Here is a 15,081-nt window from a genome sequence, read left to right as displayed (position 1 = left end):
AAATTAAGACCTGAAGAAACAGTTAAAGCTGAGAATTAGCCTAGATTTGATGGACAGCAGTAGAGAAATATGAAGGGCCAGAGAATATGATAGGGTGGTGGTCACCCCTGCCTGTTTGTGCAGGTTCCTCTGTGTCCCTGTGTCTTTGAGGTAAGGCTGCTCCCTTCCTGCTCGTACAGGGAGGGCACCTTCCATATGAGGCTCTCAGGGGAGAGGGCCCCTGAGGGGAAGGTCACAGTGACTTTCTACTTCAGCAGTTTGCTCAAATTCCTTCACTTAAAAATATTGCGGGGTCACCCAGGAATGGATTAACAAGCTGTGGTATATGTATACCATGGAATATTATTCAGCCATTAAAAAGATGGAGACTTTACATCTTTTGTGTTAACCTGGATGGACGTGGAAGACATTATTCTTAGTAAAGCGGCACAAGAATGGAGAAGCAAGAATCCCATGTACTCAATTCTGATATGAGGACAATTAATGACCTAGTACATGGTGGGGGGTGAGGGAAGGGAAGAGCAGAGAGAGGGAAGAAGGGTGGTGGGGAATTCATGGTGTGTGACACACCTTTTGGGGACAGGACACAATTATAAGAAGGATTTTACCTAACAAATGCAATCATTCTAAACTGGTTCTTTGTATCCCAGTGAATACAACAATAAATCCCAGTGAATCCCAACAATAAAAAAAAAAAGAGAAAGAAATGTGAGATAAGAAAAAACGATATTGTGGGGTCACGTGTCCTGAACCCCATCACAGAGAAAAAGAACCAGAAGAGAATTCTTGCAGAAATCAGCATCTTAGCAGCCTCCTACTGGATTGGTGGGGCCAGGCAAAGAGGCAGAGCATGCACGTGTTGGAGACAGCAGCAGGCACGGGCTGGGGGAGAGAGCAGAGCACCACAGAGTGGTCTGAGATGTCCCAGGGCTGCTCCACATGCCCTTGAAGTACAGACTTTATCCTTGGGACAAAAGGAGCCACAAGAAGGTGTTCAAGCAAGCAAGTGAAACGATCTGGTTTTTATTTTAAAATAATATTAGCTGCACTGCTAGTATGGAACAGACAGGAAAAAATTCAGAGAACTAGGAATGCCAGTTAAGAATCCGGGGCAAAGCCAAGCACAGTGGCATGACCTTGTAGTCCCAGCTACTTGGGAAGCTGAGGCAGGAGGATTGCTTGAGTTCAGCCCGGACAATATAGCAAGACCCCATCTCTAAGGGAAGCCAGGGAGGAGATAATGTCAGGGCTGTGGGCCTGGGGAGAAGTGCACAGATTCCAGCACAGGGTGGGAAACTCGGGTTCTCACCCACAGGGTACCCAATTGAAAGTTTAGTATGAATGAACAATGGAAATGGCTAGTTGGACAAAAGTGCAAGGCTAAAGTTCAAGCTCACAAAAGGATGTTTCTGCTTGGCCATAAGCATCTCCAGAGAAGGGGGCTCTCAGCAAAGGAAGGGGTCACACTGTAGCTGGTGTGTCTAGAGCACCCTGACAGTGACATGGTGCTGGATGTCTCAGAAGACAACCTGGATCCCTTTCAAATGCCACCCCACCCAGGAGGCGGGAGGAGAGAGCAGGCAGTCGCTCAAGGGCCCTCCAGCCCCTGCAGGTTTACGTTCATGAACCCATATCAGAACATTCTGTGGCAAGAGGGACAGAAAACAGATGAGTAAAAAAAAAAGAAGAAGAAAAAGCAGGACTGGTATAAAATCAGGCAGCCAGTCACCCGGAACAGAGTTGCAGCTAGCAAGCCACACAGCTGCCTCCCCAGCCAGGGAGCGGCAATGAGCAAAAGAGGAATTCAAGACCTCCGGAGAGCACCTCTTCTCAGCAGCATAAAGAAAGGTTCATTTTCAAATAGGGAAGAAGCAGCAAAGATAAAAGGCTTGAAATTGAAATGCAAACGAGGGAGCTATGCCACGTGAGGCTGTGTGTCTTTCAAACCCCCATTTGAGAAAAAAAAGAAGGCCCTATGGGAGCAACAGGCCACCCCAACAGGGCTGGAGTGGGGGCAGGGTCCAGTCACCTGCTGGGACAAACTGCATGGACTGACAGCCCAGGACTAGGACCCCCAACACTGAAGGGTCCTCAGAGTTCTCATGGCATTCTGGGGTGCATGCCAAGATTTCAGAAGGCCTTTCAAAGTAACACTACTCACAACAGCTAAGATACAGAAATAATGTAAACTAGATAAAGAAAATGTGACATGTATGCACAACAGAATGCGCCCAGCCATTGAGAAAAGTCCTGCCATTGGTGACAGCATGGGTGAATGTGCAGGACACGGTGCCAAGTGGAATAAGCCAGACACAGAGGGGCAAGTACTGTAGGATGTCACCTACACGTAGAGTCTAAAAAGTCACACTCAGAGTAACATAGAATACTAGTGGTTACATTAGGGTGCAGGGGAGGTGTGGAGACCACGAGAAGATGTTGGTCAAAGGGTAAAAACTTTGTTACAATAGGCCCAGCCACATGGCTCACGCCTGTAATCCCAGCACTCTAGGAGGCCCAGGCAGATGGATTGCCTGCGCTCACAGGTTCGAGACGAGTCTGAGCCAGAGAGAGACCTCATCTCTAAAAGTAGCCAGGCGTTGTGGCCGGCGCCTGTAGTCCCTGCCGCTTGAAAGGCTGAGGCCAGAGAATCGCTTTAGCCCAAGAGTTGGAGGTTGCTGTGAGCTATAATGCCACGGCACTCTACCGAGGACAACAAAGTGAAACTCTATCTCAAAAACAAAAACAAAAATGTTGCTATAAGATGTAGGGTCCTAGCCCTGGGCTGTCACTCCATGCAGTATGTCCCAGTTCTAGGGATCTGATGTACAGCATAGTTACAATACTTAATAATACTGTACGTATACTTGAGTTGTTTTTCAGAGCCCGTGTCTTACTCTGTTGCCCAGGCTATAGTGCAGTAGTGTCATCACAGCTCAATGCAACCTCACACTCCTGGGCTGACATGATCCTCAGCATCCCAAGAAGCTGGGACTACAGGTGTGTGCCACCATACCCAGCTAATTAAAAAAAATGTATAGAGATGAGGTCTTGCTGTGTTGCTCAAACTGGCCCCAAACGACTGGCCCCAAGCAATCCTCTTGCCTTATCCTCCTACAGTGCTAGGATTACAGGTGTGAACCACCACGCTGAGCCTGTATACTTGGGATTTGCTAAGAACATGGAGCTTAAGTATCCTCACACCACATGCAAGCACACAAACATTAACTACATGAGGTGAAGGAAGTGTCAATTAGCTTGATTGTGGCCATCACTTCACAATGCAGCTATCAAATCATCAGGCTGTAACCATGAACACAGACAATTTGCATATGTCAATTGTATCTCAAAATAGCTGGTTGAAAAAAGTGACACATTTACCACTGACGACCAGTTAAGGCTGGACAGGACAAGTGAGGCATGAATATCAGGAATCACATAAGTGCAGATATCCTGGTAACAGAAACTAGAGGGTCATCTTCATATCTTTCAAAGAAAAAGAATAAAATAATAACAACCAAAGGGGCCAGGATGACACAAATGGAAAACTAAAGGACGTAGGTCTCCATTCCTGGTATTCTTGGTATTTCTTAGTCACTGGCCTACCATCTCCAGACCAATCTCTTAAAACTGACACATTCTCTTTATGTCACATCAAATAAGTCAGTTCACCTCCTGGAAACACTAAGTGGCTTCATCCACAAAATGAGAGTGAGAGGCTGGGTGTCCTGCTGTTCCTCCTAAAGATCCTCTAACACTCTAGCTCTTGAGGAGTGTCACCTGAGCATCCTGTTTGGCACAGTTGTCAGTGAACAGCGCGCTAAGTCGTGTGGGCTTGGTGAGTGTAAAAGCTTTTCTGGGGAAGACGTCCTCCTCTTTTCCAAGTGGGGGAAGAGAAGAGGCAGCAGGAGACAGGCGCATGGTCTAGCATGGCACACTTTAGAAAACTTTGTCATGGGAAATGTCAAACTGCACAAGAACAGAGAAAGTAACATGGTGATCCTTCACATCCCACTGACCAGCTTCAACCGCTGTCACTCTCGGCCACTCCTCTCCACCTCTGTCCCCACCCTGAGCATACAGCACTTGTCCTCATCCACTCACGTTCTTCTGGATCAAACCACAGGCATCTTACCATTTCACAGTCAATGTTTCCACATGAATCTCTACAAGATGACTCCTTTTTGCAAATATAACCGTAACACCACTATAGGTTAACAACAACTTATTCTGTTACATTTTCCATGCATGTCCTCAAGAAGCAGTCACCCAGTTTTCTAGACCCAACACCCCCTCTTCTCTCTGGGAACATGAGGGAAGTGGTTGTAAACATCTACAGTGAGGAGACACTAGCTAAAGTAGAACCCTTATTTCTTCAGACAATGACAACGGACCACCTGGATCTCTGCACTTTAACACACTTTGCTAAACAGAGAAAGGTCGAGTTCAGCATTTTTGGCTTCGCATCAGGGGAGGGAAGGTGGGTTGATGATAATGATGATAATATTAATTGCTGCGGAGGAGTAGTTAGTGAAGGACTGCTGTGCTGTGCCAGGCACTCCACAGGCCTCATCTCATTTAATCCTCACCATGGCCCGGTAAGGAAATGTTCTTCTTCCCGACACAGGGAAGCTAAGACCAGCGAGACTCGCCAACTTGCCCGAGTATCACAGGGTGAGGGGCTGCAGCCCAGCCATCTGCCTACAGAGATGTGTCCTTATCCCTCTGCTGCGCCCCACACTGAGTCTGGGGGAGAGGCTGACGCTGCCCCCAGGAAGCCCTCACCAAAGCCTCCCCAGTGCAGCCCACTGTCCTGGCAACTCTGGCCTCGGTGACAGACCCCAAAGCCATAGGGGATCCTCTATAAAACTGTACTTCCAGGGAACATGAGGGATCCCTCGGCACCCTCAGAAGATGGCACTCACCAAACTGGCCATCCAATTTCACATATAACTCGATGACACCATAGGCGATGGTGGTGGCAGCCGGGATCTCCAACACCACGTTGGTGTCCTTGATGACGTTGCCATCCTCTGTGGCTGACACCTGCGGGGGAAAGCACACACCACCTTGATGCACTCAGGGTCTCTCCGGCTTCTCTTTGCCTCCCAGGAGTCGGGCCTCATGCCTTAGAGGCAAGAGAGGCTGAGAAAGTGCCCCCGGACCCAAGTGGGAAAGGAGCCATCTGGCAGGGACAGAGCCAAGCCTCATGCGAACTCCCAGGTAACTGGCTAACTTGGGGACACCAGACCAAGACTCCAGAGCATGGGGCCGGGTGATGTGCAGTCTGCAGTGCTACGGGCAGGTCTGTGAGATCACTCCCTACTTCCCTTCATTACCGTTATGGAAACAATTTTGAAACGCTACTGAAAATCCTAACGGTAACAAATCATTATGAGAGACCCTGGCTGATACACCACCCCCCACCAACACACACATCATTCTAGACTCCTGTGGACAGTGCTGTGCTGACACATAAAACCAGGAAGAAAGAAAGAGGGGAGGAGAGGCTGGCGGGTGGAGAAGCGAGCACTCCAGGGATCAGACCCGGTTATCTCCTTCAAATGCACTTACGGAAAACACCTCTTCCCACAATGCCCTGGGGAGAAGATGACACGCTTTCCCTTGGCCAAACTGCTAGAGATCAGAGACATTTTTTAGGAACTTGATCCTGGTCTGAGTGGGTTGCTTTGTGTCAGGAAATGGCAGTCAGCCTCCTAACTCGCAGAGACCCAGGGCTTCAGTGGGTGGTGACCTGCAGAAGGGTCGGCAGGGCCAGCCTAAGTAAGCCGCCTCCCATGGGGGCACTTCCCTAACCACTGCCACCCACTCTGCCCACCTCAGTGAGGGTGCCAGCTCCAGACATCAGACCTTCTTCCAAATACAACTCTACCTGGGTCCTCCAGAAAAATCTAGGAGTTACCCCCCAAAAGTAAATCTCCAAGAAAACATCAGCCACCCTGGCAAGTTGGAGGGAAAACATTTTGGGGTAACAACAGCCTATTCTGCTAAAGTTTAGTTCTGGCTCAGGGGTCAGCTTGGTAAGACTGTCTGAAACACAACCTAAAGAATCTACTTCAGTTCACAGAGCCAGATCTTTACCTGCCCTAACACAACCACAGAGGGCTTGAGGCATTCAATCCCAAGGGAATCATTTTGAGAGCCCTGGCTCTGAGGGGCTTTGCACTCTCTCGTATTTAGCTGACTGGCGAACATTTATCCACTTTTCTTTGGGAAGCATCTCCACGACATAGGAAGGGACCTGGCATAGGCCTGCCTGGCCATCAAGTGCCCTATGGCCCTGCTCTGCTTTATAAATGCAGCGACTCAGGGCTGGTGTGGTGAGACCCAGTCCTGAGGCCCTCTGGCCCTTGGTGTTGCAGCAAAGCAGGTGAAAGCCCGGAGCTGTGGGCACCAAAGGAGAGCACCCCCTGGGAGAGAGCCCACCAGGGACGGCAGCTCACAGCATCCTCAAGTTCCAGATCCAGTGACGGAAGCTCAATTCCCCCAAATGTTTCAGCTACACAAGCCAAAAAATTCCTGCTCACTTCAGCCAGTCTGAGTTGGATTTCTGTTAACCCACCAGAAAGACAACCCCTCTGTGTGGGGTGATCATGGTCCCCATGGTCGGGGGGCCGCCGTGGGCCAGAGCCCCTGGGCCTGCACCTTCACAGTCTTGGTGTGAATCCCCACCATGCCGCCACACTTCTCCTCAATCTGCACATGCTCAGAGATGACACACTTCTGCGTCGTCACGATCTTCTGTGTCAGGATGCACAGGACCTCACCCCTCCTCTCCAGCACCTGCTGCAGAATGGGGTTTTTCAGATCGATTGTTCTGAAAGAGAAAAACATCCATGAGTGGTGCTATGCCTCAGGGGATGTTGATGCAGAGCAAATTTTCTCCTCTTGCCCAGGCAGAGGCTGGGGAGCAAACAGGTGACAACGGTTTAGCTAACATCCTGGTGGTGAAAGAAGGGGTGGGTCACCTGGAAAGGAGTAAACCACACTCTCCCAAGGCCTCCTCCATCAGAGCTGCCAGCCTCTGGGGGACAGGCAGAGGGAAGGGGACTCTCAGTGAAACAGCAGCATGAGTTGTCAAGGAAGAAGAAAAGAAAACCAACCAGTGCAGATGGGGACTGCACACCATCTCTGATGGACCTGGCGATTCCTTTCAGACACCACAGCTATGGGCCAGGGAATATAAGATCACTATGGGGGGACGGTGGCCACATATGTCACACAGAGGGGAGAGGGACAGGCTTAAAGCACAAGTAGCAGGGAGGAAATTAAATTTGAACTAAAATGCAACTTCTTAACCTTCAATCTCTGAGAAGGGAATTTACATCCCTTTATATACAGAGAAACTGAGACCAGGGAGGCACGGCCTGAGCGGGGTCACCCAGAGACCCCACCCTTCCCCTTTAAATTCTGCAGAATTTCAACAACAGACTAAATTTCTATCTACAGGAACGAAAGAAGGAAATGATGAATGAAACACCCTCTCTGGAGATCTCATTCAATACTAGGATTCTATGAAAAGGACAGGAAAAGGGCCAAATTAGAGTTGGCATTGGCACAAGAATTATAGTGCCCCCCGCACCCCCTGTCTTCTAAAGCAACCTAAGATTAGTTACCTGGAAAAGCTCAGCTCGCCCCCACAACCACACACACAGGGCTAGTCACCCATTTTAGGCAGCAGCCTCAGATTCTCTTGTACTTCAGAAATAGCCCCAGCACTGGAGTGAGGAGCTGGCAAAGCTCCTATCATCTCAGTGTGATAACCTGCCCAGGGTGGAAACACTCGCATGCCCATCAGTGCATGAATGGAGAAACCAAATAGGGTACATGTATTTTCATATGATGAGACATTACATTCCCTGGAAGGAATGAATTTATGATGCATGCTATGACGTGGATTATGCTAAGCGATATACGCCAGGCCAAATACAGGAGAACCTCCATGGCTAACCACCTCCCTATATTGACCACCTCAAGTTGACCTCATTTTCACAGACAGGACTCACATCCACTACAGGTACTCAATGAATGTTCCTTATGTTGACACCTCCATATGTTGACCTGTTTGTTACAGACCCTTGGGTAGTCAGCTTACTGTGTGTGACTCCACTTATGTAAGTATGTAGAATGGGCAAATTTCAGTGACAGCAAGTAGACAGGAGGTTACGGGGGGGGGGAGGGAGTTGAGGGGAGGGAACAAGTGCTTGATGGCTTCCGAGTTCTCATTTGGGGTCATGAAGAAATTCTAGAAATGGAGAGTAGTGACAGCTGCACCACAGTGTGAATGTACTTAGTGTCACTAAATGATACACTCAAAAATTGTTACGATAGTGAATGCTATATATATTTTACCACAATAAAAAAAAGGAAAATATGAAAAAAAAGATTCAATCTTAGTACTTATTAAGGAAATGCAAATTATAAAAATGTTTCCACATGTAAAAAAAATGTATCAATAAGAACCTGGACTCCCATTTCAAGAAGTAATAAAAAAACAGAACTTGGAGCCTATCCACCTGGGGTTCACATCCCAGCTCTGCCCTGCCTGCTCGGTGACCTCAAGTGAAGGGCTTTCCCTCTGCACCTGGCTACTTGGGAGGCTGAGGCAAGAGAATCGCTTACGCCCAAGAGTTGGAGATTGCTGTGAGCTGTGACATCATGGGATTCTACCCAGGGCGACAGCTTGAGACTCTGTCTTAAAAAAAAAAAAATTATATATATACTTTTTTTTTTAATAGCCTTCCATACAGACTGTAAGCTCATGGAGGACAGGGTGCCTTGCTCATTTTACTGGTGCCTAGCCTTATGCCTTTTTTTCTTTTAATCTCACAGCACACTTGAACCTAGAGTTAAACTTCCATAGCACACATAAATTATGTTGATCAAAAAAAAAGAGTTAAATAAAACATGCTTAATGTGCTTTGAAGTTCTTTCGAAAATAATTTAATGAATGATTTTTTTAAATTTTCACAGCACACCTAAGATCCTCTCATGGGGACACTGGTTGAAAATCAGTGCCCTATGCTATGCGCACACTTGGGGATAAGGGAATAAGTGATCACACATGGCCTGAAGGGCGGGGTTGAAATGAGCGCCTCTCCCCCCCTCGCAGTCCTGCCACACTGTCCTCCCCACAGCACTTCTGCCGCTCCCAGCAGCTCCTGCCTGGTCCTTCTTCTAGCAACTCCTATCCTGAGTCCATGTAGCTGTGGGGCCAGCACTCCATTCAAACATGCTGGAGAAATAGGGCAGAAGCTCCCTCAGTAGAAAACAAGCAACCCGGGCTTCTTTATCCTCTCCATACACATATCCTTTATTTTCCTTTTTTTTTTTGGAGACAGAGTCTCACTCTGGTATGATAGATCACAACAAGCTCCAACTCTTGTACTTGAGCGATCCTCTTACCTCAGCCTTCCCATAGCTGGGACTACAGGTGCCTGCCACTATGCCCAGCTAGTTTTTTCTACTTTTAATAGAGACAGGAGTCTCACTCTTGCTCAGGCTGGTCTTAAACTCCTGAGCTCAAGTGATCCACCCACCTCAGCCTCCTAGAGTGCTAGGATTATAGGTGTGAGCCACCGTGCCTGGCCATACATACCCATTCTTAGGGCAGCCTGCCACAGCAGAAATGCCTCTCTCTTCCTGGGGGGGAAAAAGAGGCCACTGCATCATGAACTGTAAAGAGCCAGACACAAAGGAGCAGGTGTGGAGGTAAATGAAGGGGGGTGCACTCCACCAGGAGAAGAAGCCCTTCCCTCCCTCCCCGGCCTGCTGACCACCCACTTCTGTGAGCTGGTCCTTCTGCCCCTGTACCTGGCAGATCAGCACCCAGAGCTGGCTCCCAGATCAATCTCCTACAAGGTGGGTCACTACCTCCAGTCCCGGAGGCTCAGTTTCCACATCTGTAACAATGAGACCTTGCCATGAGGATTACAGTTAATAAGGTCCACATAACGCGACCTGAGCTCCACCCAGCATGCAGCAGGTGCTCTGTTAATGTCTCTTTCCTTCCACTGTTTTTGCAGGGAAGCCAAGTCAGGATCTGTCAGGCTGGTCACAGACATGGCCACAGTCTCCAGGATGCTCCACGAGGGGAGCCCTCGGCCAGGGGGTGGACACTGAGAGCAGTGAAGAGAACAGCTACATGGACTCAGGATAGGAGTTGCTAGAAGAAGGACCAGGCAGGAGCTGCTGGGAGTGGCAGAAGTGCTGGAGGGAGGACAGTGTGGCAGGACTACGAGGACCAGTCCATGGGCCAGAACAGCTCAGCAGGGAGGGATCTCTGGCTTCCTAAAACACATCCATCAACTCCCCAGGCCCAGCCCTAAAGAAGTTGCCTCCTCCTCCAGGCTAAAGCGTTAGTTTCCATTTTCTCTGCTTCTAAGTTTCAAAACCCGAACTGCAAACTCACAGAAAAGAAATTCAGACAAGACTTTGAAAACTCTGACAGCATCCAAAAGGAGGGGGCAGCTTTGTTTTCTAGAGCACAAGGGCAGCAGAGGCAGGGAGGGCGAGCTTCTCATGCTGACCCCTCAGCTGGGCTCTTCTCCATTCATCTACACACGCTGACTCTCGTGATGGCCCCACCCTGGGCCAGATGCCAGCTCCTCAGGGAGCAAGACCAGGCAGCCCCTGTCAGCACGATCCCCTTATGTAACCACCCTTGACAATGACACATCCCTAAGGAAAAGTTTCCAGTGGATTTCCGATAAGGCTCTCCAAAAACTAAAGAACCATGACAGTGCAGGAGCGACTGTTGAGTCTACTTTTTCTAAAACACTAGAAAAGACCCAGGGGCTTCTTCACTCTGAGGTGGGAAACCAGCTTCACCTCAAGGACCACCTCTGCTCACCCTGTCAGTGACTGCTGCCTAGCTGATGGGAAAAGGATTCTAAGACTGAGTCTGAGCTGAGGGCAGGAAACAGAAAGATAGCTGGGATTAACTGTTCATGTCTGCATGGGCACAGAGGGGCTGGCCTGGATCGTGGGGATTTAATCCAACGTCTCTGCTCATTAATGAAGAACACCCTGAGAGATTCCAGATGCACCTGAACCCCCCCCCCCACACACACACACCCCGGCATATCAGTCAGTGGCAGAGCGGAAGTCAGGACCTGGACCTTCTGACTCCCGGGCCGGTTCTTTCTCTACTACACTGTTCTAAAAGCCAGTGACAAAAGGCAGAGGTACAAACGCATTCTGAAGAAACAGGGCAGTACTGTCAGAGTTTCAATATCTCCCTGGGAACAGAGATGGGGACATTAAAAGGAGCCATAAGAAGGTGAACAGCCTGCCATTGCAAGAATACTAAGCAAGAATTACTTAGTATTCTTTTTTCTTTTAGACAGTCTCAAGCTGTCACTCTGGGTAGAGTGCCGTGGCATCATAGCTCAGAGCAACCTCCAACTCCCGGACCCATGCGATCCTCTTGCCTCAGTTTTTCTATTTTTAGTAGAGATGGGGTCTCACTTTTGCTCAGGCTGGTCTCGAACTCATGAGCTGAAGCTATCCACCCGCCTTGGCCTCCCAGAGTACTAGGATTACAGGTAAGAGCCACCATGCCCAGCCTACTTAGTATTCTTAAGTAACCCAAAGAAAGAAACGTATATTGACGATTAAGACTGTAGTAATTCAGGTAGTTTTCCCCAGGAGTTTTGATATGTCAGCTAAAGCTGCAGTCCAAAGAGAAGTGCATGTGTGTTCGCAGACCAGCTATGCAGCAGAATCAGGTCCACAGAGGCTCCTGCAAACTTGAGGGCTTGCCCCTCCAACACTCGATTAAGCAAGAAAGTCTGCTCCTCTTGTGATAAACAACCTCCTCCAGTCTACAAGGTGGCAAAGCAACACACCAAGCCTCGGATTAGAGTTTAATTTTGGTAACTGCCCCTAAAATCCTGGAAGAGAGATGCCACTGCTTCTTTCATTCCCCCTCCAAAGGACCTCTCCATTCCCCCCTATAAGCTCCTCCTGAGGAAGGGGAGACAGCAGCACTTGGGCCACATCTGTGCTGCTGCCACCAGCACTGCCCTACACACCCGCACCCAGAGGCTCTGACACCTCCACACTGGGAACAGGGGCTCTTCTCACTGCTATCCCCAATTTGGTTAAAGAGCTGGGGCCAGGGGGAGAGGGTGCCCTGCCAGCAAGTCTTGTTTTGTCTCTCAGCCAATCTTGGCCACTCCACGATTCTTGTTGGGTATTGAGGGGCCAATTCTAGCCATTGAGACCTGAGGAAAAATCTCTTGAAAAGATGCACAAAGAAGGCTGAGGGTGGTGGCTCATGCCTGAGCAAACTGAGACCCTGTCTCTACTAACAAAAAAAGTAGCTGGGCATTGTGGCGGGTGCCTGTAGTCCCAGCTACTGAGGAGGCTGAGAAAGAGGATTGCTTGAGCCCAGCCCAGGAGTTTATGGCTGCTATGAGCTATGACACCATAGTACTCTACCCAGGGCAACAGAGTGAGACTCTGCCTTAAAAAAAAAAAGGCACCAAAAAAATGCTTTTCTGTCTGTGGACCTTGTTGCCTGCAATGCAGCCTCCACTTAAGTGTGGAGAGAGCCTGGGTTGCCAGGGCAAGCAACAGGTGGAGGCTGCCAGGGGTGTCCACAGAGCCACTGACACTAGTTCATTTGGTTAACTGAAACTTACCCTGCTTTCAGCTGTTTTCTTATGAGACATAATAACAAATGTTCTTTGCAACAGGACACATAACTGGTAAGTGAAGTTAACTGTCACCCTATTTCACAGGAAGACAACAAGCACAGAGAACTCATAGCCAAGTACCCAAAGGCACACTTCTGTCTCCCTCCTCCTCCCGGGCTCTACATACAAAAGGAACTTAACACGCACTTGGTTGTCAATGAACAAGCAGCCTTTCTGCTCAATCCCATGGGAGCTTCCCAGAGTGAAGCAGAGGATCCCCTTGGAAACCAAAGCCAGCATTCCTGGGTTCTCAGTGCCAACCAGCAGTCCCCATGATGGATGAAAGAAGCAGTGGCGTCTCTCCTCCAGGATTTTAGGGGCAGTTACCAAAACTAAACTCTAATCCCAGGCTTGGGGGTTGCTTTGCCATCTTGTAGACTGGAAGAGGAGCAGACGTTCCTGCTTAATCAAGTGACAGAGGAGCAACAGAAACCTCCCCCACACCAGAGATTCTCAGGGAGGTGGGGGGAGCAGGAAATCTCCAGAAACTTCAACTACTGTGTACTGTGCCCTGGGGCCTCTGCTCCCAAATAGAGAGAAAATCCCTAGTCACATCCTCTCTCTTGGCTGTGACAAAGACTTCAGGATTGAAAATTACTGGAAAAATCAAAAGTGGGGCATAACACTAACTGCACATTAATACCAGAGCAACCAGGCCACCCGCACACTGTAACTGCTCTATCTCCACCCACATTATTGTCCCTAACACCTCATCTACTCACAGATGACACCGCAGAAGAGAAAAAGGGGGAAAGGGCTGAGCAGGTACAGCCATTCAGCCTTTTAGATGTGTAGTTAATGAACTGTAACAGGTGGGTGGGACGCAGCAAGGCTGCAAGATGATACACCAAACAAGCTGATGCGAGAGGTGAATTCAGGCAGGAGCCCTTGAACATTTTTCTCTTTCTCAGCTCTGAGCACAGAAGTTGGACTGGAAAAATTGTCATGTTTTGTGGATCCAGACTTTGATCCAGAGTCCAGGCAAACTAATTAATTTCTGCCATTTCAGGATCCTCATTCATAAAATGAAGATAAAACCAATTATCCTTTCAACCAAATAGCACTCAGTCTGCGGTAGGCACAGTGCCAGCCCCATGGTGAGAGAGGCTCATTCCAAGAGGGACACAGACACAGACTCAGGCAGTTTTACAACATACTTTACCCTATGACATGATTAGTATCCCAAGTGGGGAAGCGTGCGGTGACATGGCTCCTGAAGGAAGTGGGGTCTACTCTGAGACATGAAGAATAATTAAGGACTGGCCGGACATAGCAGTGTCTGTGCAGCCAGGAGGAGCCTGTAGACCAGGTGTGGAAGTGAGAAAGGATTTGGAATGCTAATCCCAGGAACCCAGGTATGTTCAGGCCTAGAGAGGGAACGGGGAAAGCACAGAAAGGCGTGGGCCAAATGGGATCCGACGGGCTGTGCAGTGGAGAATCTCCTGGAAGGGGCAGGGCTGGTACAGGTAAGAGAGGACTGGCGCAGGTGAGGATGTGGCAATGGAAACAGGTAAGATTGACATTTAAGAGGCAGAATCGACTGTGAGAGGCTAGCTGTAGCAGGGAAGGTGAGGAAGGAGCCACGTCTGATATCCAGACTCCTGGCTGAGGCGACTAGACCCATGTCTCACCCACCAGCCCCTCAGAGGTGTGGACAGAGGAGATGAGAAGCTCAGTGGCAGGCTGATCCCTGCATCCGACACCATGTGAACAGCCTGAGTGCAATAAACGTCTGCTCACCTGATTCCACCTCCTAACTCAGCCAGCCAACCCAATTGTGGACACCAGAGCTCAGCAATTCTGAGACACCCACTTTTCTTTTTTCATGTTTTATTATCTCTGAATCAGGCTGTTTTAAAATTGATGGGTGGCGTGGTTTCATTGGCAGTGTTCTTTCTTAGCTGTACATAAAATAATGGTGCATCTTACAATGGATGACATCTTGGATTTGATGAAGTACAAAAATGTCTATCAATCTTGGAAAAAATAATGCTTTAAGTTATTAGAACTTAAATCCTACTAGTTCCAAAAAGATCTAAGGTAGACAGTGGCTCACACCTGTAACTCAGCATTTTGGGAGGCCAAGGCAAGAGGGTCACTAAAGGCCAGGAGTTCAAGAACACCCTGGGCAACATAGTGAAAGGCTGTCTCTACCAAAAAATAAAAAATTTTAAAAATCTGAAGCAAATGTTAAAAGTAAAGCTCATAGGACAAGACAATTTCTATAAAAAGAAAAAACCTCTCACAGGAACAAGTATTACAAAGTATATGGGGCAAGGGATTACCAGTGGGCCATGTTTACACTGTGGAAGGAAATGACAGAGGGTCTGACAAGGTCAGACAAGCTCCCAGGGGATCACTA

The 15,081-nt window shown here is 48.7% G+C and overlaps 1 protein-coding gene across 3 annotated transcripts in view; it reads right to left on the bottom strand.

The window, feature by feature from the left end:
* The window catches only part of GSDME (gasdermin E), a 48,700-nt gene that overhangs the window by 13,555 nt on the left and 20,064 nt on the right, over positions 1-15,081 (bottom strand). For all 3 annotated transcript variants that reach the window (XM_053608880.1, XM_053608878.1, XM_053608879.1), the window contains exons 4-5: positions 6,664-6,835; positions 4,923-5,043 (exon numbers count right to left, since the gene is read on the bottom strand). In XM_053608880.1, coding sequence (XP_053464855.1) covers positions 4,923-5,043; positions 6,664-6,835 — 293 coding nt within the window. The remainder of the gene's footprint in view (positions 1-4,922; positions 5,044-6,663; positions 6,836-15,081) is intronic.

The sequence above is a fragment of the Nycticebus coucang genome, chromosome 11 (assembly GCF_027406575.1).
Source record: "Nycticebus coucang isolate mNycCou1 chromosome 11, mNycCou1.pri, whole genome shotgun sequence".
NCBI classification, from domain to species: Eukaryota; Metazoa; Chordata; class Mammalia; order Primates; family Lorisidae; genus Nycticebus; species Nycticebus coucang.
The sequence above is the reverse complement of the archived record's forward strand: the minus strand, read 5'-3'. Positions and strand labels throughout refer to the sequence as shown.